Genomic DNA, 25,577 nt, shown 5'->3' with positions numbered 1-25,577 from the left:
AGCAGAAACAGGAGGCTGTGGAGTTGGCCAGTCATACTATAAAGGAGTGTTTCAGAGTATTCAACCTGGTTTACCAAGTAAATTAATTGCAAAGTATATCTAAGACCTCATTTTGTTTTCAAGGATTAAATCTATTTATGATTGCATGTTTGAGTATTTATTTTCAAGTCAAGTTTGGTTGGCTCTTGAGACTATTAGTGGCAGGATTTTTAAATTTTCTGTGGCTGATAAAGATTTTGGATGTCTGTGTTGATGGCAGGTTCATCAGGACTGGGCAGTCCTCTTGGCAGAAGTCGGCACAGCAGCAGTCAGTCAGATCTGACCACTTCTAGCAGCAGTTCCTCCGGGCTGAGCTTCACTGCCTGCATGTCTGACTTCTCCCTCTACGTGTTTCACCCTTACGGAGCTGGAAAACAGAAGACTGCTGTTTCTGGCCTCACGTCTGGGTCAGGAGGCTTAGGTACACTTAGCATGTTTGCATGTTTCTCAACTCTAGTGCACTTTTTAAACTTGGATCTTTTCCTAAATCGTGATACCTTTAATAATGGATATAAAACAAGATCATAAACTTATTAATTTTTCCTTTTGATAATATCTTGTCTCTATAAATAAGTAGAAATATGCAGTAATTCAGGTAAGTGAATTATACAAGAATTGTAAAAATCAGAATATTTTATAAGATATACCCAGCACAATAATATCTTTGGATATAGGTTTATTTGGATAAGAAATTCTATTCTACAAATAGTAAATTTTTTAAAGTGTACATCGTGTTTGTTAATTTAAAATGAGACTTATTTTTATTACTATTAGAGAACTTACATTTCACTGGCATTTTACCACTAAAAATGCTCATTAGATCATTCTGCTTAAATTTTTACTTCACTTTAAATGATTTTAATTGACATGTTTAATTCCAGTGTTTTGGATAATTTCATGGAATTAGTTGTGTGAATATGTATATGTACACATGTATGTGTGTGTATTTGTACTCATGTAGGTGTGTGTGGGTTTTTTTTAAAGGGAATGTGGATGAAGACCCCACTTCAGTCACTGGTCGAAAAGACTCACTGAGTATAAACCTTGAGTTTGTAAAAGTGAGTTTGTCTCGGATAAGGCGTTCAGGAGGTGCCTCGTTTTTTGAAATTCAGTCTGTAAACAAGTCTGCAAGCAAAATGGACACCACACTAATAAATATATCTGGTATTCAATTTTATAGTTTTTAAATTTAAATGTTTGTTTTCCAGAATTAAATAAGTGGCTCCTTTTTAAGTATTTAAATATTACATTTATTTAATAATATGAGGCTTTTAATGGTAAAGGAGAGGAATGACAGTCCAGCCTAGTGTACACTTTCAGTCCAAATAATCAGTGTTAGAAATGTTATTTCATTTCTAGATAAATATACAGAAATATCACCCAAGGGCTCAAATGTGCCTCATTGAGTCACCTAAAAGTGCTCTTCTCTTTACTTCTCTACCATAAATTGGTAAAATTTGTAGTGTTTCATTTGATTTTCTAATTGTAAATTCTTAAAGCACTGAAGAGGAATGAGTTAAAAATGTTCCACATGCATTTAGTTTTAAATATTCAAAAGTGATTTGGTCCTGGCCTGTATGGCTCAGTTGGTTGAGCATTGTTCCATGCACCAAGAGATCTCTGTTGTGATTTCCAGTCAGGGCACATGCGCTGGTTGCTGGCTTGATCCCCAGTAGGGGTGTGCAGGAGGCAGCCGATGGATGTTTCTCTCTCCCTCTCCCTTCCTCTCTCTTTAAAGAAAAAAATCAATAAAAACTTTTTTAAAAAAGTGATCTGCCCATAGTTACAAAGCTAGTTATGAAGCTAGCAGTACACATGCACATGACTCATATGCCGGTAGCATCGATTCTCTGGGCAGTGAAGCCATTAGAAGTTTTTAAAAAATGGGATGATAACTTTGTTCCCAAAGATAACAGACTGTATTGTCCACTTAAAAATCTATTGAGTTTGGCTCAGTGGTTAGAGAGTCAGCCCCCCAGACTGAAGGGTTGCAGGTTCAATTCTGGTCAAGGGCACATACTTCAGTTGAAGGCTTGATCCCAGCTCAGGTCGGGAAGTGCAGGAGGCAGCCAGTCGATGTGTCTCTATTACATCGATGTTTCATTCTCTTTTTCTTTTCCCATCACTTCCACTCTCTCTAAAAATCTATGGAAAAATTGAGGATAGATCTCTTTTTAAGTGTTCTGACCATAAAAAAAAAAAGACAAAATTTTATATGGATTATAAAATAAACATCTCTGAGTGCTTGTGTGTGTGTGTGTGGTGGGTATTTTAGAAATAATTCATGGCAGCATGAAAAATGGGAGGGAAGATATGTAGGGAGGCTGTTTAATTAGACACAGCAGCAGGGGCTGAAGGCTGGATTGTGACAAGGAAGAAGAGGGAATGGTGTCTAAAGAAAGAGGAGAGAATCTACAAACTTGGGGACAGAGTGTGTGCAGAGCAGCAGAGACAGGATGCCTCATACTTTCAGCCTATGTGACAGAAGGGACAGAGTGGTAGAAAATAAAGAAGGAAGTACCTCCAGGGCGTTAATGGAAGGATGGGGTAGGCAGCTGCTGATAGGCGTGGCTGTGAGCTCAGAGGGAAACTGAAGGCAGGTCTGGGAGACCCAGGTGTGAAGACCCTTCTGAGGCCCTAGAGGAGGATAAGGAGGACAGAGCAGGAACTGTGCGGCCAGCACAGGGCCTTCACTCTGACCAGCCCTGCTCTGGCAGTGGTCATCAACCTTTCAGACCTCGTGGGCCACCAGTTGGCGACCGTTGCTCCAAAGGTTTCCTCATGGACCACCAGTGGTCCGCAGACCACAGGTTGGTGACCGCTGGTCTAGAGGAAAGCAGCAGTTCCCCCACACCACCACTTGGTTTGCAGCCACTTTTGAGGAAGTATGTATCCCAGTTTATCCCATGATTCATTTGCCACATTTTAGAAAAGCCGTGTTCAAGTTGAAAGCTGTCCGTAAGACTGACCTTTAGAATCTCTCTGAGAATTTAATAATAAAGTGTAATTCCAATTTGCCTTTACCTCAACAAAGGAATGGAACTAAAGTGTTAGAATCCACTACTTTTCTCATTTATGGAAGGAACATATTATCCCTTACTAATCATGCTGTGCAACTTAGTTAGATATTTCATGAATTGTAGTTATTGTAATTTAGTTGTGTAATACCATATTATACCATGTGGAAAATATTGAAGGTTTTGGAAATCTGTACTAACACATTTTCTTTATTTCTGTATCAGCTGTTTGTGACATAGGTTCTGCTTCCTTTAAATATGATATGCGCCGACTCAGTGAAATTCTGGCATTTCCAAGAGCCTGGTACAGGAGAAGTATTGCAAGACGTCTCTTCCTTGGAGACCAAACTATAAATTTGCCAAGTAAGCTCATTATGTAATTAGAGTTACACTTATTTTGCTTTTAGTTTTGGTTGCAATAGTAGTAAGATCCATGATTGACAACACAAACTTTGTCTTACTTGGTAAGTAGTGGCATGCAGTTCATTCCCTCATTCAAGTATCTGCTGATCCCCTCGTTTGCTAAGCACGGGAATGCATGAGTAGGTCACAGAGAACTTGCCCTCTCAGAAACTACATTCTGCTGGAAAGGCAGAAATACATGTAACCATTAAAATCATGATTAGATAAGCATGGAAAATAGAAAGTGTTGGGGACATGCTACCATATTGCCTGTGTTTTTCTCCTGGACTTAGATATTGTGTAAGTGAAAGGTAGAGTTAGCAAGATACAATACAAAACCTGGTCTCAGTCTATTCCCTCATCTGTAAAGTGGGAGCATAATACTTCTCCAGCCATTCTCATAGTGTTTCTGTGAGAAATAAACTAACAAGCTGGTATGTGCTTTGCAAACTGTAAACGTCTGCACACTTGTCAAATAGAAAACTAAAAGTATGCAGTGTGCTTAGAAGTGGTAGAGTGTTAAAATTTATTCTTTTATAGCATGCCAATTTTACCCTGTTAATTGTTTTTGTTTCCACTTTTCTGTTAGCATCTGGCCCAGGGACACCTGATTCCATTGAAGGGGTGAGCCAACATCTTTCCCCGGAATCATCAAGAAAAGCTTACTGCAGGACCTGGGAGCAGCCTAGTCAGTCGGCCTCCTTCACCCACATGCCTCAGTCACCCAATGTGTTCACTGAGCACGTGACAAACAGCACCATGTCACCAGGGACAGTGGCCCAGAGTCTGAAGTCCCCGGCTTCCATAAGATCCAGGAGTGTATCAGATTCTTCAGTTCCCCGAAGAGGTAACACTGCTCTCTTTGTTATCAGTGGCCCTCCAATGACTCCGGGATAAAAATCTTAATTAGTTACTCCCAGATTTCTGTCTCACCTGCAGGGAAATAGACTCTTGCAGGTTTTTATGGAAGATGGAGGGGAGGGGATCTAAACCAAACAAAACACAAACTTCAAAGTATCTGTCAGCAGAAGAGATAGCTGAGTGGCTCAGAGCTTTAAAAAGGGGTAGGGAGAGAGGAGAGAGCACATTGTTAGTAAGCTCTAGATGGTACAGTTATTTTTTTTAATTGTTTTCAATTACAGTTTATACTCATTATTTTGTATTGGTTTCAGGTGTACAACATAGTGGTTAGAGACAATCGCATTACTTTACAAAGTGTTCTTGACTATATTCCTTATGCTGTACATTATAACCCCATGACTATTCATAACTACCAATCTGTAGTTCTCAATGGTACAGTTATTTTTAAAAGTAAACCAAACCTACAATGTTTTAAAAGATGTTTGATATTAAAAAAGTTAATCTTTGTATTCATTCATTCTTTTATTCACCCATGTTTTTTGAACTCTTATTTGCTCAGCATTCTACTTTTGTCTGAACATATGAGTGATTTAGTACATGTCACAAGGTACACAAGGTAAGATTAGAGTATAATGAGCAAATGCAGGACTCAAGACGTACATGAGTCCGTAAGACAAAGAAGACAGGCATGCAGCAGCCTCTGCATCTCAGAACGGTCCCTGCCTTCAGGTCCTCTGTTAGCCCCTAGAAACTTGGGATTTCCTCCTCTGCTGAGAACCCAGGGTGATGAAAGATCTGTGCTGTGGTATCCCGTACATATTGGAATTTCCTCCTGTAACAAGGAGTTCATAGAGAACTCTCTAAGCTTTCAGAAAGTGCAACTGCCAGCACCTGCTAAAGTCAGTAAATGGTAACTCTTTTAGAGGCAGTGTGATAGCTATTTAACATTTGGTTATAATACAAGAATATCATTTCAGCTTTTGGATTATAGTGATAAGAGTGGTTTTTGCTTTGTAATCACTGAGCATCTGTGTGAACAAATGTGCATATGATTTTTCTGTTTTTAGATTCACTTTCAAAAACATCAACTCCCTTTAACAAATCAAACAAAGCAGCAAGTCAGCAAGGGACTCCATGGGAAACACTTGTCGTGTTTGCTATCAACTTGAAGCAATTAAACGTCCAAATGAATATGAGTAATGTAATGGGAAATACAACGTAAGCTCTTCAGATACAAAGAAAATATACTTAATCGTTACTTATAATTTTTCTTATAGTGTATTAAAGTAATTCAAAACCTTTTTCTAATGCTGAAATGTTTGAGACGGTGAAAACAGTAGATAAAAGATACTAAATTGCTTTATACTGAAATGGCTTAATCTAATTCTAAAGATACTATACTATAAAACAATATGAAATATATGTTCTAAAAAGAGAGAAAATTATAAGTAAAACAGCATAATTTTCTAGCTAAGCAAAAAGCCTTATCATAAATGTTAATATTTAAACATTTACTGGTTTTTATAATAAACTTAAAAAAAAACTTTTTTGAAATCTAACTCTTGTTTTAGTTTATGACACTGGAAGCCAGATGTCTACTTAATAACCTTTTTCTTATTTTAGTTGGACAACGAGTGGTTTGAAAAGCCAGGGCCGCCTGTCAGTAGGAAGTAACCGTGACCGAGAGATCAGCATGTCCGTCGGGCTGGGAAGATCCCAGTTAGACTCTAAGGGAGGAGTTGTTGGAGGGACCATCGATGTCAATGCACTGGAGATGGTTGGTATGTTGAATTTTACAACTGAAAAAATATATTGAGAAAAAGTTTTAAAATCTTTTGATGAGTTTTTCCCATTCGGCATTTCTGTGAAAAATTATTTCAGCTCATATTTCTGAACATCCGAATCAGCAGCCCAGTCACAAAATTCAGATCACGATGGGCTCCACTGAGGCCCGCGTGGACTACATGGGCTCCAGCATCCTCATGGGCATCTTCAGCAATGCTGACCTCAAGCTGCAGGACGAGTGGAAGGTGAATCTGTGCAGTGCCTTGGATTCAAGCATAAGTGATAAAAGGTATTAGGAAATAGGACCTTTCAAACTTTGCATGACTGCTCTGAACATATTTTCTGTCATCCAGTGAGAAAGCACAAGCTTTTATATTATGCAGTCAATGTGAATGAAAAAGCTTGGTGGGGGAAGGGACTTTTTCTTGTACTTTTAAACCATGTACTTTTAAACCATCTTATATAAGCTATATGATAAAGACTCTGTTTTATATTCTAGTGAAATTTTTGTCCATGGAGATTTGAAGTGGGATATTTTCCAAGTAATGATATCAAGATCAACCACACCAGACCTGATAAAAATAGGAATGAAACTCCAGGAATTTTTCACGCAACAGTTTGATACCAGCAAACGAGCTCTGTCTACCTGGGGACCAGTTCCTTATCTTCCACCTAAGACAGTGACGAATATCCTAGAGAAAAGTTCACAAGAGCAGTGTAAGAATTAGAACTAAGGCCTTGTGTGTACTGATCTTTCATTGAATGTGTTGCAATTTTAATTTAAAGTCACATAGTATCTATATGCCATGCTTACAGTGATCCATATGCTCTTCTCTAGTTCACTCAGCAACGATTCCCACCCACATGGGCATTGAAGCCATCATTTGAGAAGTCACCATTTCTTATATTCTCCCCTTGCCACAGCTCATCTAAATCATCCATACACCACATTCCTGAATACAAATTATGACAATACCATGTTCTGCTTAAGAGCACGAGCTATGGAATCAGAATGTCTGAGTTTGAATTTATTAGTTGTGTCCCACTAGGCAGATTATTATTTTCACTCAGTAGGGCAATCAAATATTTATTAAACATGTTCATGTGCTAATGCACATGGCACATAGATCTAGGAAACAAAGTTCCTAGCCTCATGAAGTTTACATTCTAATGGGAGAGACATTCCATATTTAAGTTATTAACTAAAATGCAAGATAGTTTCAGGTAGAGAGAGGTGCTGAGAAGAGGAATGAAGCAGGGGAAGGAAACAGAGAATGAGTGTGTGAGGATGGCTATTTTAGAATGGGGCTCCTAGAAGCCTTTTCTCAAGTGAAAGATCTTGGCTGAGGGCTGGGAAAGAGCATTCCAGGCACAGGGGGCTATGGAGAGTGCAGAGCTCCCACAGCAGGAGGGTGCTTGTTTTGAGGGTCACAAAGGTGGTCACAGGTAAGAGTTTTAATATGATGAGTAGCTATTGGAGAGTCTCGAACAGATTTGATATTATTTTACTTTACCTTAAAATATTCCTTTGTAAAGCATCACTCTGGCTGCTGTGTGGAGAATAGACTGCAGGCGGTTAAGGATGGAAGTGAAGAGAGCAAGTGTAGTAATTACTATCATTATACACATACTGACATTACCACAGTAAGGAGGCACTGTGGGAATCCAGGCTACAGGTGATGGTGGCTTTAACTAGGTGATAGGAGTAAAGTGGCAAAAAGTTGTTAAGAGTTAGGGTAATTTTTAATAACTTTTTATTATCACAGAAGCAAATACTTGTACAATGAAAAAACTAGAAAATACAAGCAAAAACTAAAAGCATCCCATTCCATCAAAAAATCTTTCCTGTGAACACTTGAGAGCATGCACCTTCAGATATTTTTTATGCACCTATATATGTATATGTTCTTATTACCAAAATATTGTTCATAATGTTTTATAACCTTTTCCATTCAACAAGCTCCCACTTTCCATTTTGCTAATTTAGCTCCTCTAGCCTGTGACCACATTCCACAACGGACCTAAAATTATCCTAAAACTTGTCCAAACCAGTATATCACATTCAAGATCACAGTTCAGAAATGGTTATGTTCCTTTACTCTCTTTTAATTCAGTATAGTCCTTTTTTAATGACCTGACTTTGAGAGGCTTGGCCAGTTATCCTACACAATGTCCTGCCTTCTAGTTTTCAGTTGCTTCCTTGTAGTTCCATTTATCTCCTTCCTCTAGTCCTTGTATTTCCTTTAAACTAGAATTGGTATCAGGCATATACATATGGGGTTTTCCTAAAATGCCTTGCCTGGATTCTTGAAAAAGTCCTTGTCATGGAAAACAAATAGGCTCATAGAATTGTTTTAGATTAAAGGAAACTAAAGAGACATGCAAACTACCATAAATACAATGCGTGACCCCTGGTTGGATCTGGAATTGGAGCTGTGGAAAACAGCAAAAAAGGACATCACTAGAATAAATGGGAAATATTAAGGTGTGTTACTCAAACACTTGAAGTACCTGGAGGTCTTATTCAGATGCAGATTCTGATACATAGGTGTGGGGTGGACATAAGAGCCTGAATTTTGAACAAGCTCTGGGTGATCCTGATGGTCCTCATACCTCACTTTTGAGTAGCAAGGGTACAAAAGAGTAAAAAAAGAAAATGTACTAAAAATCAGGAGATCTGTTTGATTTCTAGGTCTTCTAGTTGCTGGTTTACTTAACCCCTCCTCTGCTTCACTTGAACAGAGTCCAGATGAAATACTTAGTTTACAGAGTTACTGTGAGAATTGTATGTCATGGAAGCATTTGTAAATCATTGCAGCAGTATTAGTTGCAATTATTATTAGTAAGTTTACTGCTTTCCTTAGTTGCATCCATCCTTATTCAGCATCTTTCCCGAGACTATATGCTTACTAGCTTCTGCTTAATGTTAACCAGGGTTGGGTTGTTGTTTTCATCTCTTATCTGAGTCACTGCAGCTGCAGAAAGGAGTCCGGCTGCCCCCCAGCTCTCTGCCATTGCCATTGAAGATGTGCCCGTGGCAGGCACTCAGGATAAGCCTGTTTGGTTTTCTTGCAGTGCTGGATGCCGCCCACCATCGACATTGGCCTGGAGTACTGAAGGTGGTATCGGGATGCCACATATCCTTATTCCAGATCCCATTACCAGAAGATGGAATGCAGTTTGGAGGATCGATGAGCTTACATGGAAATCACATGACACTAGCTTGTTTCCATGGTCCAAATTTCCGTTCGAAATCCTGGGCCCTTTTTCACCTAGAAGAACCAAACATTGCTTTTTGGACTGAAGCTCAGAAGATCTGGGAGGATGGTAAACTGACACATTTCAAGCTTTTACTCTTTTCATCTTCTGATGTGATAATACATAGCAGAGTAACTTTTCTTTCACATATCTTTTATCTGTTTTCTCTTATAACATTTTTGAAGTCCATTCTATTTGTTATCATGTACCTGACATGTCAAGGAGTTCACTGCCAATGAGTCAGTTTCTATAAAGTCTGGGATGTAAAAGTCTTATTTCTGAACTTGCTATCTACTCTTTTTCTTGCTTAAGCAATTAAAGTTTCTGTTACTGGCTTTAATCATAATAGTAGTTATTGTAAAAATTTCTTACATAAACATGAAAAGAGGAGATACAGTGGCAGTATAGGGAAATGGTTTGCCTTCAAGACTATAATAGGCAAGGCTCTGCTTTTACCTCTATTTACAGTGGTAGACCCAGTTCCTTTCAGCTTTGGTTTCTTATTCAGTGGTTTCAAAAAATGGTTGATGCTTTTTTCTTTTTTATTGTTTAAAATATTACATAGCTCTCCTTTTCCCCAGATTGACACTCCCCCTCCACTCCCACCCCAGAGAGCAAGCCCCCACTGCCCCAGTGTCCATGTCCATTAGTTATGCTAATATGCATGCATACAAGTCCTTTGGTTGATCTCTAACACCCCTCTCCCCTGCCCCTTGTCTCTAGATCTATTTTTGTTAATCAGTTTATGTTGATCATTATGTCCCACATATGAGTGGGTTGATGCTTTTCATGTTACTGGGGATAAATCCAGTAATAGCTAAAAGAAAGAAAAAGTATTTGTGATTTTTTTCTCACTTATTTACTCATTTTTTATCTGTTGCTCTAAGCACAACTCTTACCTTGCATCTAAATATAATTTGTTATATTAAGAAACCTTTTTTCCTCTAGGCTCTAGTGATCATTCTACATATGTTGTACAAACCTTGGATTTTCATCTGGGCCATAATACCATGGTTACCAAACCATGTGGCGCTTTGGAAAGTCCTATGGCAACAATAACCAAGATAACAAGGCGTCGCCATGAAAACCCACCCCATGGAGTAGCGAGTGTGAAAGAATGGTTCCATTATGTTACAGCCACAAGAAATGAAGGTTAAAAGTTTGATTTTTTTGGAGATATTTATTTTGTTTTTTTCTTAATTTGGATTCTGTTGACTATATAGAATTTAAGTGGGGGAAACTTTTCATTTCTTCAATTAAACAAGTTTCAAAAAGTAACAATATTAGTGCAGGGTTTCATCACCCTGGTAATGCAATATAGACTTAAATTATTTTAGATGTAACTGAAAACAGTCAAAGTAAAATTGGCTTAAATAACTGAAATTAAGTTTAAGATTATTGGAAAATTATTTTCATACTAATGTTAAGCATTAGAGATTTGGAAAAGTTATTACACAACTAAGTACTAGGATGCCACAAACTTAAGTTTCTCGATGGATGAAATAAAATGAAACTAAATAATATCATTCCTATGAAGTCCTAAGTTTAAAGAGTGGTTTTGATGAGTTTTTCATTTGATTTGATTCACCAATCTTAATAATGTGGTCATAAAAATTTTTATTTTGTGGTTGTTTTATGTTCAAGTTTATAATACTGCTTTTACTGATCATTTCATTTATATTAGAAAGCTGACTAGATTGAGAAATGATAAAACTTGAATTTTTATTTAAAAATGACTTTTCAAAATGGAAAGGATGATGACATGGGTCCATGGAAAATAGTTACTGTGGAATAGGCAACCCCAGGGATTAAAGACTGTTCTGGGAACAAAGGGTTGTATAAGGAAGCAAATTAGAAGAGTGTGCATGTATTAACTGTTCTACCTTCCAAGTACATGTTTTGGGAAAGGGGTCCTTTTTGGCTGGGATAGTATGGAGGGGCTGTCAGCATACTGAACTGCTACCTGTGTACCTAGAAAAGTGCTAATTGTATAAGACAGCCATAATATAATCATCATAGCACATATATTGGGGAATATCAGTACTTCTACCTGATTTCTAGATCAGGATCACATTTAATCACAAATTCTGTAAGAGTGAAGTATTCATTGTATGGAGATTAATGAAACTCTTAAATTCAGACATGAATGTAATCCTATATAATAAAAGCATAGTATGCAAATTGTCCTCCGACCCGGAGTTCAACCAGTGGTCAGGGCTGGCTGGGGGAAGGTGGGGAGGCACTGGCTGGCAGCGGGAGCCACTAGGAAGCCTACCAGTGCACAAATTTCGTGTACTGGGCCTCTAGTTGAGAATAATATTCATTTTAAAGTTCAAGAAATAGAAAAGCAAAATGGATTGGATTTATCCAAAACTATGTTATAAAGCTTCAGTCTTGAGAACAGTAATCTATATCACTACTTATATATGTGTGTATATAAGTATATCCTATCTAATAGAAGAGTAATATGCAAATTGACTGTACCTCCACTACACTACAAACCACGCCCACAAGCCAATCAGGAGCAAATATGCAAATAAACCCAACTAAGATGGCTGCAGCCACTGAGAGCAGGAGCGAGGCTTGGGTTTCCCCAGCGATGGTGGAAGCCAAGCTTTCTGCCTGCCCTTGCCGGCCCAGGCCTGCACTCAATGCTACAAAGTTTCAATGATATAAGATAAATAAATCCCAACAAAAATGATGGCAGCCACAGAGCTGGAGAGAGCAGGAGGCTTGAGTTGCCCCCAGAGATGGAGGAAGCCAAGCTTTCTGCCTGCCCTAGGCTTCCACTCAAGGCTACAAAGTTTCAATTATAGAAGATAAATAAATCCCAGATCCCAGGGCCTCTGCTTGGGTCGCCGGGGGGTGTGGCCGACCTGCAAACCACCATAGGTTCCTCACCCAGGCCACCCTATGCCCCAAGGGAACCCCCACCCTGATCCGGGACACCCTTCAGGGCAAACCAGCTGGCCCCCACCCATGTACCAGGCCTCTATCCTATCTAATCCTATCTAATAAAAGAATAATATGCAAATTGACCATCACTCCAACACACAAGATGGCTGCCCCCATGTGGACACAAGATGGCCACCACAAGATGGCCAGCAGGGGAGGGCAGTTGGGAGGGACCAAGCCTGTAAGGGAGGGCAGTTGGGGGCAATCAAGCCTGCAGGGGAGGGCAGTTAGGGGTGACCGGGCCTGCAGGGGAGGGCAGTTAAGGGCAAACAGGCTGGCAGGGGAGCAGTTAGGCATCAATCAGGCTGGCAGGGGAGTGGTTAAGGGGTGATCAGGCTGGCAGACAGAAGCAGTTAGGGGCAATCAGGAAGGCAGGCAGGCGAGCAGTTGGGAGCCAGCAGTCCGGGATTGTGAGAGGGATGTCCGACTGCCCAATCAGACATTCCTCGAGGGGTCCCAGATTGGAGAGGGTGCAGGCTGTGCTGAGGGACACCCCCGCCCCCCGTGCACGAATTTTGTGCACCAAGCCTCTAGTATAAATATAAATTACTATTTATAAATACAGCTCTATATTTACTTATGTAAATATGTTTATAGCCATCTACATATAGATACATAATTATTCTCAAGACCACAACTTTATATGGTTCTATTTTTTCAAATGTGAGTTTATTTTGCAAGTTTTGAAATGATAAAAGTTCCTGTATCATAGTGCCATGAAAGCTATAGGCTTATCTATATCTATTTGTTTAATTTGACTCTTATTGTCTTTATTATTATGCATGTAGAACTAAACCTACTTCGTAATGTTGATGCTAATAACACCGAGAATAGCACTACTGTGAAGAATTCCAGTTTGTTGAGTGGATTCAGAGGAGGTTCTAGCTACAATCATGAAACAGAGACTATCTTTGCATTACCAAGGATGCAGCTTGACTTTAAGTCTATTCATGTTCAAGAACCACAGGAACCTTCGTTACAGGGTATGTGGAAGAACAATCTTTAGCTTCTGAAGTTACTAAGAAAATTCTAAAGGAACTTTGCACTACTGTTTTTGTTATTTGTGTGTAATATTAATATAATCTGATTATATAATTATCTACATATATAAAACGCTAATATGCTAAGTATCTATCTGACCGGTAGCTATGACACGCACTGACCACCAGGGGACAGACGCTCAACGCAGGAGCTGTTGAGCTTCAGTGACTTGGCAGCTGCGCTTCTCGGGTTCTGATTCCTCGCGGGGCTGCGTGATTCCACCTTAGGCTGTGGGTTATGTTGTTGCTAGGGCACTGTCAGCCCCAAATATGGTTTACTGCACACTTGTCTTTGCATTCCATACCCTGTATGACAGCAACTTTGCAGAGTGCTCTCTTGTACTCTGGGATCTCTCGGGGGATGTTGGAGAGCCAATTTTGGCCCAATCCCCGCAGGCCAGGCCGAGGGACCCCACCTGCTGGAGGGACCCCGCTCACTCCACAGATGCCCTTCAAGCCATGGCACCATCCCAGGTGTGGGCTGGCTGGAGAAGGGACCACGGGAGGTTGGCTCCAGGTCATGTCCGGCCCATCTTGCCCAGTCCCGCCCCGTTGGCCACCTTCTAATTAATTTCCTTTCAATGTTCACGAATCCATATACTAGGTCACTAGTGTCACATAAAATAACAAATTGATTTCCTGGGTCAAATTGATTGATGTTCTTGCCAGCCATGTAACTTGTGGCAAATAATTTAATCCATTTGTACCTCTTTCTCCTCAGTAAATTGGAGGATAATAACCGGTTCAGAGGGTTTTTATGAGGAATAAATGTCATGTAAAATATAAACTATCACCATTCTGTGAATCACATACAAAGTTACTCATTTCTTTCTTGTTGCATTTCAGTGGATGCATTTACACAGACCCATGTAAATCCCTTAACAGAAAGAGAAAGGGATTTATTTAATTAAATCTTTACCATAAAAGAACTTTGTCCTTGCAGATGCCAGCCTGAAGCCGAAGGTAGAATGTAGTGTGGTGACAGAGTTCACTGACCACATTTGTGTGACTATGGATGCTGAGCTCATCATGTTTCTCCATGATTTAGTGTCGGCTTATCTTAAAGAGAAAGAAAAAGGTGAGTATCATATTCTTATTTTGGGGATTATGTTTGTTTCTTTCAAGCTTCAGGAAAGGTAGCTGTCTGCCATTTACATGGATTTTTAATGATCTAACTATAAATGAGTAAAATGTGTCTCCTTCCTCTATGAATTACAAATATTAATAAATAAATGAGAGGACTATAAATAATCTATTAGTAAGACTATGTGACAGATTGAGTATCTGCTAGGCACACACAACACTCTAACCATGCCTCACACTGAATATATTTTGTACTTCACAAAGTATTTCCATATATGTATGGATATTATCAGACTTTGTAGGAGATTCTCACATAGTAGTAAAAAAAAAAACCTCTTTGAAGAAATACGACTAGTCAAGTGAAATGACTAAAGAAACAACTACATAATAAAGGAGCATGTTGCCTATTATTTATGATCACTAATTTAGAAAGACTTCATCTTTCATAAAACATTTGCATGTTTACTATATGGAGTGAAAAGGCTGCTTACATAAAAAGCTTCTAAGTTAGTACCACTGTTCAAATATATGTATCACCATTAACATACTAAAACCATTGAGTTGTACACATTAACTGAGTGGGTTTTACTGTGAATTATCCTATCTAATAATAGAGTAACATGTAAATTACCATCACTCCGCTACGTCCACAGGCTGATGTTCTATCCACTGAGCCAAACCAGCTAGGGCTAAAATATTACTTTTTAAGAAATGGAATTAAATGGGGCTTTGGCCAGTTCATAAATAAAATGGAGCAAATTCTGTTCATATAGTGTTAAAATAGACTTACAAGGTATACATTTGCAATATTAACCTATTATTTTCATTATAGCCATTTTTCCACCTCGGATTTTATCTACTCGACCAGGACAGAAAAGTCCAGTCATTATACATGATGACAACTCCTCTGACAAAGACAGAGAAGACAGCATCAGTTACACCACTGTGGACTGGAGAGATTTTATGTGCAACACGTGGCATCTAGAGCCCACTCTTAGGTAAATAGTGGGTATATATATTTACTTATATTCTATGGGATTATTAGGAGAAAAGGTTATAAATTATGTATTAGGTTATTAAATATTTTGTATTGAAAAATATATTTAGAAGTTAGCCAGTTGTAACCTCGACAATGTCTGCCTGCTGTTTTTGCTGTTCCTTTCTGCTATTAAGTGTTCTAGGCACAGACCCTGGGAATAGCTCAGTGCTGGTTAGCTGTCCACTGTGTGACATTCTGTTAATTAATCACTAAAATGTGAGAATAACTCTGCTTCCATAATGGCTATTATTTTTTTTACCTTCTCACCAAGATGTTATTTTCAGGTGACTGAGGTAGGTAGCTACAGTAAACTTGTTACGTAGTTTGGGAAGATGTAGTAGAATCATATATCATTAAGGACCAAAGAATTCTTACATATGTCATGACAATGTAATAGAGTGGACCACGTCAGTGTCCTTTTGTCTGCATAGGAAGCAATATAAAACCATTCCTGAAATATCAAATGTAATGCTATCAGGTTCCGATTCCTTTACTGAGTCATGTTCTACAATCATGATCCCAGTGACATCAACTTGTTTTCATATTGTAATTTTAAAAGTATTTTCTAATTTTAATTATTTTTATAATTGCTGCTATAAAGAGCAGTACTTGCTTTGTATGTCCTTATTTGTGATTAACACTCACAACCCTATTATTTTTCCCTTTCCTCTCATCTGCTTTGTTAATCAAATTATCACTGTTTGATTCATGGAATAATGGTATCAAAAAAAGTCCATCATACTCAACACTCTGCAGAATGACACAGATTTCATTTAGATAAGCTTATTATTCAGACATACTTATACCAAAATAATTCCAAACTAACAAAATCTTCATTATACAGTGGACTTCTGTATAAGCAGAAAGTGTTAGTAATTTGTATTCAGTGAAATTTGTGGTAACCAAACTAAGAAAACACTTTAGTATTAATAGCACACAAACGTGTGAGAAATAGTAACAGTGTCAATACTCAAACAATATTAAAATATTGCAAAAGTCCTAATGTAGGAAATTTGTTTTTTTTATTTGTGATTCTAAATAAATATAATTGACTACGTAAGTCATCACCTAATGTTGATAAGTTGGTTCTTATGACTTTAAGGGAAACAACATTAATGAAACCATTTTTACCATAGGCTACTTGATATAAACAAGAGTTAACTTCCTACAAGTTATAACAAAATGGTGTTACTCAAAGACCTGTTATATCTTTTTATTTAAAATGAGCATAAAATAGTTAAATTTTTCACAAATATATTCCTTACTTTAGCAAACTACCACGAGACTAAATATGGTGTTGTAGTGGATAGCATGGTTAAGAGCGGTGGCTCTAAGCCCTGCTTTCTGGCTAAGTGACATTGCCCAAAGGATTTAATAACTGCTGTCTCAGTTAAAAAAAAAGTAGAAAATAGTATTACCTACCTTGTAGGTTACAATTCTTAGATAAGCTAATTAACACAAAATGCTTAAAACTGTTAAGAGTTTTAGCAGATCAATGTTTAGTTCCTCCCTTTTCCCCTAACTGATATAGTGGGAGAGAGGCAGCTGGAAATAAAAAATGCTAGTTCTAATACTGGTAATGCTGGTGACAGAGAATGTGGTTTGGAGGTCTGGTACCAGTGGCTTTCTACTAGAGTCCAGGTTTGGACTCACCTGTAGGGTCTCAGTGCTGCAGAGCTTGCATGGGATAGGGCTGAAGTTGTGCAGCACTGTGTACTCACCAAGCCACAGGCAGCTATGAACTGTCTTGGGCTCAATTATTTAAGGACCTGTCTTTGAAAAAACCTATGGCATAAAGGAACAGATCAAAATGAATGGTTTCTAAGAGTAGTAGGGAGGAGGGTACTAAACTACAGTTCCTCCATTAATTTGCCAATCAGATAACTCATCAATAAGGGGCCAGGAGTGTTTCCTTGATGGCTGTTCCTCTATATGGAAAGAAATACCAAGAATAGGAAGAAAATGGTTCTCCTTCTAACATGTTTAGCACACAGCAAATACTCTTATTTTATCCCCCCCCCCGCCCACATTATGCCACATACTTGAACTCTTATTTTTTTTCAGTTTTATTGAGGTGTAATTGACAAAACAGAAAGACATTTTAAGTGTAGGACACTGTGACTTGATATACATATACATTTGAAAAGATTTCCCCCACCAAGTTAATTAACATCTTTTATAATGAACCAAATATCCTTTAAATGTTTAAGATGACTGTGTAACTTTGGGCTTAAAATAATAAGAATGAAATTCACTAAACTCCATTATTGTGTATATGCTTATCAAGGATACTTATAATCACACTTTTTTAAATGCTATTATAAGTGAATCCAGGAATTGTAGATTATTCAAATGTACCTACTGAAGATACTTTGAGCACATTATGGAGGCCTAGTGATGTGCTTAAACTTACCTTCAGGTCTGTGCTGGGACACTGTACTCTTAATTATTTTTTACAATTATTTTAGATTAATTTCTTGGACTGGAAGAAAGATTGATCCAGTAGGCGTTGATTATATTCTTCAAAAATTGGGCTTTCATCATGCCAGGACTACTATTCCTAAATGGCTTCAAAGAGGAGTCATGGACCCACTGGACAAGGTTCTGTCAGTTCTTATAAAAAAACTTGGTACTGCACTACAGGATGAGAAGGAAAAGAAAGGAAAAGATAAAGAAGAACACTAAAAAGTAACTTGATCTGTGAACAAATTATTACACTGGAGTGCTTTTTTGTATATTAAAATTATTTTAAATATGACTTTAAAATAATTCTAATTTTGTGGCCATTATGTTGAAGGTTTGTAAGTTAACCTGTTTTGTTCTAGTTCCACTATTCTGTATACAGTGAAATATATTGCATGATGATGTAAATTTTGTGAAAAACTAGATTAAAATATATATCTACTCAGTAGGATTTATAATTGTTATGTGCAATATGATTCCTGCATCTTAAATATTTTCAGAATAACTGTGAATTTCCTGTTATTGGCCATACTTTTTGAAAAAGATCTTGTTCATAATGTGATTATTTTGGTCATTAATTGCTTTTTCTTTTTTAAAATGTAGACTTGTATACATACCTATTTGTATATAATTTGAGTATTGTGATATGATTAAATACCACTAAAGTATTGTTTGTAACTATTGTAATAAAGTCATAATAATTGGTTTCAGTCTGTAGTTGTTTTGAGTCTTTTCTTCCTTTTATAGCTTATTTTTATAATTAATAGATGTCTACCCTTTGTTTGTTATTAAATGTTTTCATAGAAGGTAATACTTATAAAAATGAAATCTGTATAAATATTAGCTGAAAAAGGGTGCAGCCAGAGAGAGGCATATCAGATACTTCAGAGATGTTAGGTGTAGTTTTATTTCTTAAACGAGTGGTCAATACATAGCTGTTTGTTTTTATTGTAATATATTCTTTATGTACATGTTTCTATATATTCTTTTGTACATATGAAGGTAGGTGTGTAGTACATACATTAGTTTAATAAAAATATTTGAAAGAATAGCAAAATCTCTATATATAAAAGGCTAATATGCTAAGTGTCTGTCTGGGTAATGATGTCACATAGCAACGCTCGGCTTCCTCTCCCTAGCAACTAGCTTCCTTGCAGTTTCTTCAGCCCAGGAACACGACTTGCTTTATAGCCAGGTGGACACATTTTAAACATTTAACCAAATGTCTGTGAAGCGTTTTCCTGTGCCTCATCTCATTTGATCCTCACAGAAGTCTTGGAGTAGGTAGATAGGAGAATTGGTAGAATCCTATTTTCTTTTCATTAGCTGGAAAATGGGAGATTTAGAAAGCTTAGAAACTTGACCCAACTGAAAAGAAGAAATGGTGGGCCTTGTAAATGACTTCAGGTTTTCTCACTGCACAGAATATAGTTAAAGACTGCTACAGTTAAATATTTTACCATTTGTTCTCCCTGTGTGATCTACAATAATAATCTCTGTGTTGATATTTACTGCTGTGTTGCTGACAATTACTTGAAAGAGAAGTTGGGGTGCTTCACTAGGCTGGAAAAAGTTTAGCTAAATCAGAAAGCAGGTATAATCAAGTTTATTTTATATATATAAAAGGCTAGGTTGACTCGCACATGTGTGATACATAAAAGCTCTCGCTGGCGCCAATCACACACGTGTTTTGATTTGTCATTGTCAATCATGAATTTGGTTGACACTTCTATTATAGAGAAAAGGCAAATAGCAATATTAAAATATTCCTTCTAATTTCCTTTCAATGTGCATGAATTTGTGCACTGGGCCACTAGTCTAAAATAATATTCAAAAGTAGTTCAATACTCTTAATCACAACTCAGGTTTGAAATCAGTCAAATCAGTACAGTCTATTTAAAAGTTGGATAAACAATAGATTTAAAGAACCTAGAATTAGAAAACACCTCAAGAAAGCCTCTGGTTCGGAATCTTGAACTCAAGTAGATAAGGCACTAGTCTCTCAGATTGAAAAACAACAACAACAAAAACACAACCTTCCAGAAGAGCCAAGGTACTTGGCCATCAAGGTCACGGATTGATGGGGCAGATGGACAGACAGATAAAACACAGTGTTAGGGGAATTAAAAATTGTACTTTGTGGGAGGGGAAAAAAATGGCGACGGAATAGAGTCGGGTTTGGAGTCTGTTCCTGGGGCGGAGAGTCGGAGCAGCAGAGGCTCGCAGAGGGAGTGTATGTGGGCAACCCAAGGGACAGCTAAACTCCAGGAGAAGGCGGGGGAGTGCTGGGCAGTGTTCCTCTGACTGCGCAGCACCCACAGGGGCTGGGTCCCCTCCCGGAGCTGCGGGCTCACCGGGCGCCTCACCATCTTGCAAGGAAAGGAGGATTTTATTGGAAACCTGACTTTCTGCGACAACTGCAAACACTGAACTGCTGGGAGCACCAGACCACCGGTCCCCTATCAGCGCAAACATTCGGATTCAAAGAAACTCTTCACTGCACCACGGAAAGGTCAGATTTCGCCTGAAATAAGGTGCGATTTCTAATCCCCGCGGTGGGTGAGGGAAGCGCGGCAGCTGCAGGACTGGCAGGAGCCGGGAGGTCTGTGCCTAGAAAAATCGGCGGCAGTTGGAACTGCCGTGATCCATGAATGTGGAGGGGGGTCTTCTGAGCTGCTAACAGAAGTGACCTCTTGAAAGCAACTCATTTTAATCTGACGAGGAGGGTCAGACTAAGAATTTTCAAAGGAGTGCAGGATCCTTAGTCTGGTGCACAGACCCACGGTCCGCACACTTGGGCTCTTTCCGACTCTGATTGCTAAGCCCAATACAGAGGTAAACCCAGGTGGAAATCCCTGAAAGACTGCAGGGGGAAGTTGTTTTTTCGGAACCTGGGGAGCAGAGCTGCGTGTGACCATCAGAGAGGCAGCTCTGAGGCGCACACCTCCACAAACCTGTAGTGAGTGCCATAGAGGGGGAAAAAAAAAAAAAAAAGAGCTAGAGAGGCCCGGAAGTCAATTCAGAAACACTGCCACCCAGGGGCTGAAACGCTAATTGTCCCTGGTGTAATCAAAAATAAATACGAGAAATTAAGACAGGGCTGGCTTAAAAAGCAGGACTGGCTTCCAACACTGAGGAGCCCTGGAATGAAGCTGAACTGAAATACCGCCCAGACTGGGAAAAAGGCGTACCAAACAGAATAATAGAGGAAGTGAATGACAGCCGCTACTGCACATTTTAGTCTTCCTATTTTTTAATTTTCAATTCTTTTTTCAATTTTTTATTCTCATATTTTTTTATTTTCATTTTTTGCATCTTTTACTTAAGAAACTAAATTTTTTTTCTTTTTCCTCACTCGATTTTCACCTTTTTAATTATTACATTTTTATTTTCAATCAGCACTATTATTACTATTATTTTACTTTTTTTTTTTAATGTCATTTGATTTTCTCTTTCTTTTATTTTTGGATTAGTGTCCTACATTCGATTTGCATCTTTCCCTTACAATCGCTTTACCCTATCTCAAAGCTAACATTATGCCATCACTCTCCTCCTAACCTTTCCCCTTTTGGTCCCCAGTTTATCTTAACCCTTTCTGGCTTTAGATTTTCCCTACTTTTTCAGTTTACTCTCTGCTAAAACTTCACCCTACTTATATATCTAATTCCCAACCCCCTGCTCCAAATCCATACAAACCTCTCTTTATGCTACCTTAAAAAAATTATTTTTCTCTCTGGCCTTTTGTTGTTGTTTGCTTGAATGTTGATTAGATTGAATTTTTATGCTTTTTTATGAGATTGTTTTGATTATTCTTATTGTTGGTTTGGTTGGTTCTTTTGTTTGCTTTATTTTTGTTTGTTTTTTACTTTTGTTTTCCCTTGCCTCACTTGATATTAGCTGCTGTTGCAGTTTGTATTAATCTCCAGGCTCGTGTTGCTGGAATTTGCTGGGAATAGTGGTTGTTCTAGTGGAGTTTACTCCCCATATATATAGTTTGTTCCCCTTTTCTCTCTTAGTATCATTCTTGTCTCTCTCACTTTTTTTTTCTTTTCTTTTTCTTTTCTTTCTTTCTGCTCTTTTCCCAAGTTCATATTCACACTCTGTTTTTTTTTCGTTGTTGTTCTTTCTTTTTACTCTCCCTCTTTCACTCCTATTCCCTAATTTGTCTTTCTCTGGTGGTTACCTTTATTGGAGGTTATTAATATCGTGAATACAATTCTGTTCAGTGCCTTGTCTGTTGTGCCTGGTTGTGTTGTATTTTATACCTTTAAATCAACGCCAGAGAGAGAAATCTATATAACCAGACATCCGGAGAAGAGAGACCATGAGGAGACAAAGAAATAGCCCCCGGAAAGAGAAGCAGGCATCACCAGAAAAGGAAGTAAATGATTTAGAGGCAAACAACCTATCAGAGAAAGAATTCAGAGAAATGGTCATAAAGTGGCTGAAAAGGATGGAAGACAAATTCGACAATATGAGTAAGAACCAAGAAGAAATGAAGAAGAACCAAGAAGAAATGAAAAATGACATCGCTGCTGTAAAGAACTCAATAGAAAGCATCAAGAGTAGACTAGATGAAGCAGAGGTCCGCATAAGTGAGCTAGAAGACAAGATGGAAAAAAATACCCAATTACAACAGCTTCTAGAAACAAAAATTAGAAAGATGGAGGAGAGCCTAAGGGAACTTCGGGACAACACAAAACAAAACAACATCAGGATAATAGGGGTGCCAGAAGGAAAGGAAACTGAGCAAGGAATAGAAAACCTGTTTGAAGAAATAATAACAGAAAACTTCCCTGATATAGGGAAGAAAAAACCCATACAAATCCAAGAAGCTCACAGAGTTCCAAGCAAAATGAACCCCAAAAGACCGACGCCAAGGCACATTATAATTAAGTTGGCAAACACCAACGACAAAGTAAGAATCTTAAAAGCGGCCAGAGAGAGACAGACAGTTACATACGAAGGAACCCCCATCAGACTAGCAACTGATTTCTCAACAGAAACTCATCAGGCCAGAAGGGAATGGAATGAAATATATCAAGTCATGCAAAGGAAAGGTCTAAATCCAAGAATACTGTACCCAGCAAGGCTATCAATCAAAATTGAAGGTGAAATCAGGAGCTTCACAGACAAAAAAGGACTAAGGGAGTTTATCACCACCAAACCAGCAATGAAAGAAATGCTAAAGGGTCTGCTGTAAAAAAAAAAAAAAGAGAAAGAAATAGGAAGCAAAGAAGGAACACAGGGGTATAGAATAAAAATAGCGTCAAATAAGTACCTATCAATAATAACTTTAAATGTAAATGGATTGAATGCCCCAATCAAAAGACACAGGGTAACAGACTGGATAAGAAAACAAAACCCAGATATCTGCTGTCTACAGGAAACCCACCTCAAAAAAATGCACACAGACTGAGAGTAAAGGGTTGGAAAAAGGTTTTCCAGGCGAATGGAAATGAAAAAAAAGCTGGGGTAGCAATACTTATATCTGACAAATTAGATCTCAAAGTGAAGGACATAACAAGAGATAATGAAGGCCACTTCATAATACTAAAGGGAGAAATCCAACAAGAAAAAATAACTCTGGTAAACATATATGCACCCAATACAGGAGCACCAAGATACATTAAAAAACTCCTGGAAGATATCAAAGGAGAGATTGACAGCAATACAATCATAGTAGGAGACTTCAATACCCCACTATCACCATTGGACAAATCCTCTAAACAAAAAATCAGCAAAGAAACATCAATCCTAAATGACTCACTAGAACAGATGGAATTCATCGACATCTTCAGAACATTTCACCCCAAAGCCACAGAATATACATTCTTCTCAAGTGCACATGGGTCATTTTCAAAGATAGACCATATGTTAGGACATAGGCAAAGTCTCTCCAAATTCAAGAAGATAGAAATCATATTAAGTATCTTCTCAGATCACAGTGGCATAAACCTGGAAATCAACTACAATAAAAACAACCCAAAGAAATCAAACACTTGGAGACTAAACAGCATGCTATTAAACCATGACTGGGTTACCAAAGACAGCAAGGAAGAAATAAAAAACATCATGGCAACAAATGACAATGAAAACACAACAATCCAAAATCTATGGGACACAGCGAAAGCAGTCCTGAGAGGGAAGTTCATAGCTCTACAAGTCTACTGCAAAAAACAAGAAACAATGGTAATAAATTACCTAACCCAACAACTCAAAGAGTTAGAGAGAGAGCAACAAGATAAGCCCAGTGTAAGCAGAAGGAAAGAAATAATAAAGATCAGAGCGGAGATAAACGACATAGAGACCAAAGAAACAATACAAAAGATCAACAAAACCAAGAGCTGGTTCTTTGAAAGGATAAACAAGATTGATGAACCTCTAGCCAGGCTCACCAAGAAGCAAAGAGAGAGGACCCAAATAAACAAAATCAGAAATGAAAGAGGTGAAATAACAACAGACCCCGACGAAATACAAAAGATTGTTACAAAATACTACGAACAACTCTATTCCAACAAACTGGACAACCTAGAGGAAATCGACATATTCCTAGAAAAATACAACCTTCCAAAACTCAATCAGGAAGAATCTAAGCAGCTCAACATGCCAGTAACTATGGAAGAAATTGAAGCAGTCAACAAAAAGCTTCCAGCAAACAAAAGCCCGGGGCCAGATGGCTTCACAGGAGAGTTTTACCAAACTTTCAAGGAAGAACTAAAACCTATCCTCCTCAGACTATTCCAAAAAATTCAAGAGGAAGGAACACTCCCAGGCTCCTTCTATGAAGCCAGCATCACCCTAATACCAAAACCAGATAAAGACAACTCAATGAAAGAGAATTACAGGCCAATATCCCTCATGAACATAGATGCCAAAATCCTCAACAAAATTCTAGCAAATCGGCTCCAGCAGTACATCAGAAAGATCATACACCATGACCAAGTAGGATTTATCCCAGGAATGCAAGGATGGTACAATATCCGCAAATCAATAAACGTGATAAAGCACATAAACAAACTGAGAGATAAAAATCACAGTCATATCAATAGATGCAGAAAAAGCATTTGACAAAATCCAACACCCTTTCTTGATAAAAACTCTCAACAAGGTGGGAATAGAAGGATCATACCTCAACATAATAAAAGCTATATATGATAAACCCACAGCAAACATCATACTCAATGGGCAAAAACTAAAACCATTTCCCCTAAGAACAGGAACAAGACAGGGATGCCCACTCTCACCACTCCTGTTTGACATAGTACTGGAAGTATTAGCTATCGCAATTAGGCAAGAAGAAGAAATAAGAGGCATCCAAATTGGAAAAGAAGAAGTGAAGCTGTCCTTATTTGCAGATGACATGACATTGTACATAAAAAACCCAAAAGATTCCATCAAAAAACTAATAGACTTAATAAATGAATTCGGCAATGTAGCGGGATACAAAATTAATGCCAAGAAATCTATGGCTTTTCTATACACCAATAATGAACTTACAGAAAGAGAGACTAAAAACGCAATCCCATTTACCATCGCACCAAAAAAATTAAGATACCTAGGAATAAACTTAACTAAGGAGGTAAAAGACCTATATGCAGAAAACTACAGGACACTGAAAAAAGAGATAGAGGA

General features: G+C 38.1%; 1 protein-coding gene across 1 annotated transcript in view; it reads left to right on the top strand.

Annotated features, from left to right (window-relative positions):
• Positions 1-18,652, top strand: part of BLTP1 (bridge-like lipid transfer protein family member 1) — a 179,832-nt gene extending 161,180 nt beyond the window's left edge. Inside the window, exons 74-87 of the mRNA XM_054717761.1 lie at positions 260-460; positions 1,024-1,203; positions 3,282-3,419; positions 4,048-4,305; positions 5,387-5,537; positions 5,943-6,100; positions 6,201-6,393; positions 6,604-6,821; positions 9,180-9,431; positions 10,311-10,514; positions 13,106-13,300; positions 14,301-14,435; positions 15,273-15,438; positions 17,948-18,652. Of these exons, the coding sequence (XP_054573736.1) occupies positions 260-460; positions 1,024-1,203; positions 3,282-3,419; positions 4,048-4,305; positions 5,387-5,537; positions 5,943-6,100; positions 6,201-6,393; positions 6,604-6,821; positions 9,180-9,431; positions 10,311-10,514; positions 13,106-13,300; positions 14,301-14,435; positions 15,273-15,438; positions 17,948-18,164 (2,666 nt within the window). The 3' untranslated portion in view covers positions 18,165-18,652. The remainder of the gene's footprint in view (positions 1-259; positions 461-1,023; positions 1,204-3,281; positions 3,420-4,047; positions 4,306-5,386; positions 5,538-5,942; positions 6,101-6,200; positions 6,394-6,603; positions 6,822-9,179; positions 9,432-10,310; positions 10,515-13,105; positions 13,301-14,300; positions 14,436-15,272; positions 15,439-17,947) is intronic.
• The last annotated feature ends 6,925 nt before the right edge of the window (positions 18,653-25,577 follow it).

The sequence above is a fragment of the Eptesicus fuscus genome, chromosome 6 (assembly GCF_027574615.1).
Source record: "Eptesicus fuscus isolate TK198812 chromosome 6, DD_ASM_mEF_20220401, whole genome shotgun sequence".
NCBI classification, from domain to species: domain Eukaryota; kingdom Metazoa; phylum Chordata; class Mammalia; order Chiroptera; family Vespertilionidae; genus Eptesicus; species Eptesicus fuscus.
Note: the sequence above shows the minus strand (reverse complement) of the source record. Positions and strands in the feature narration are given on the sequence as shown.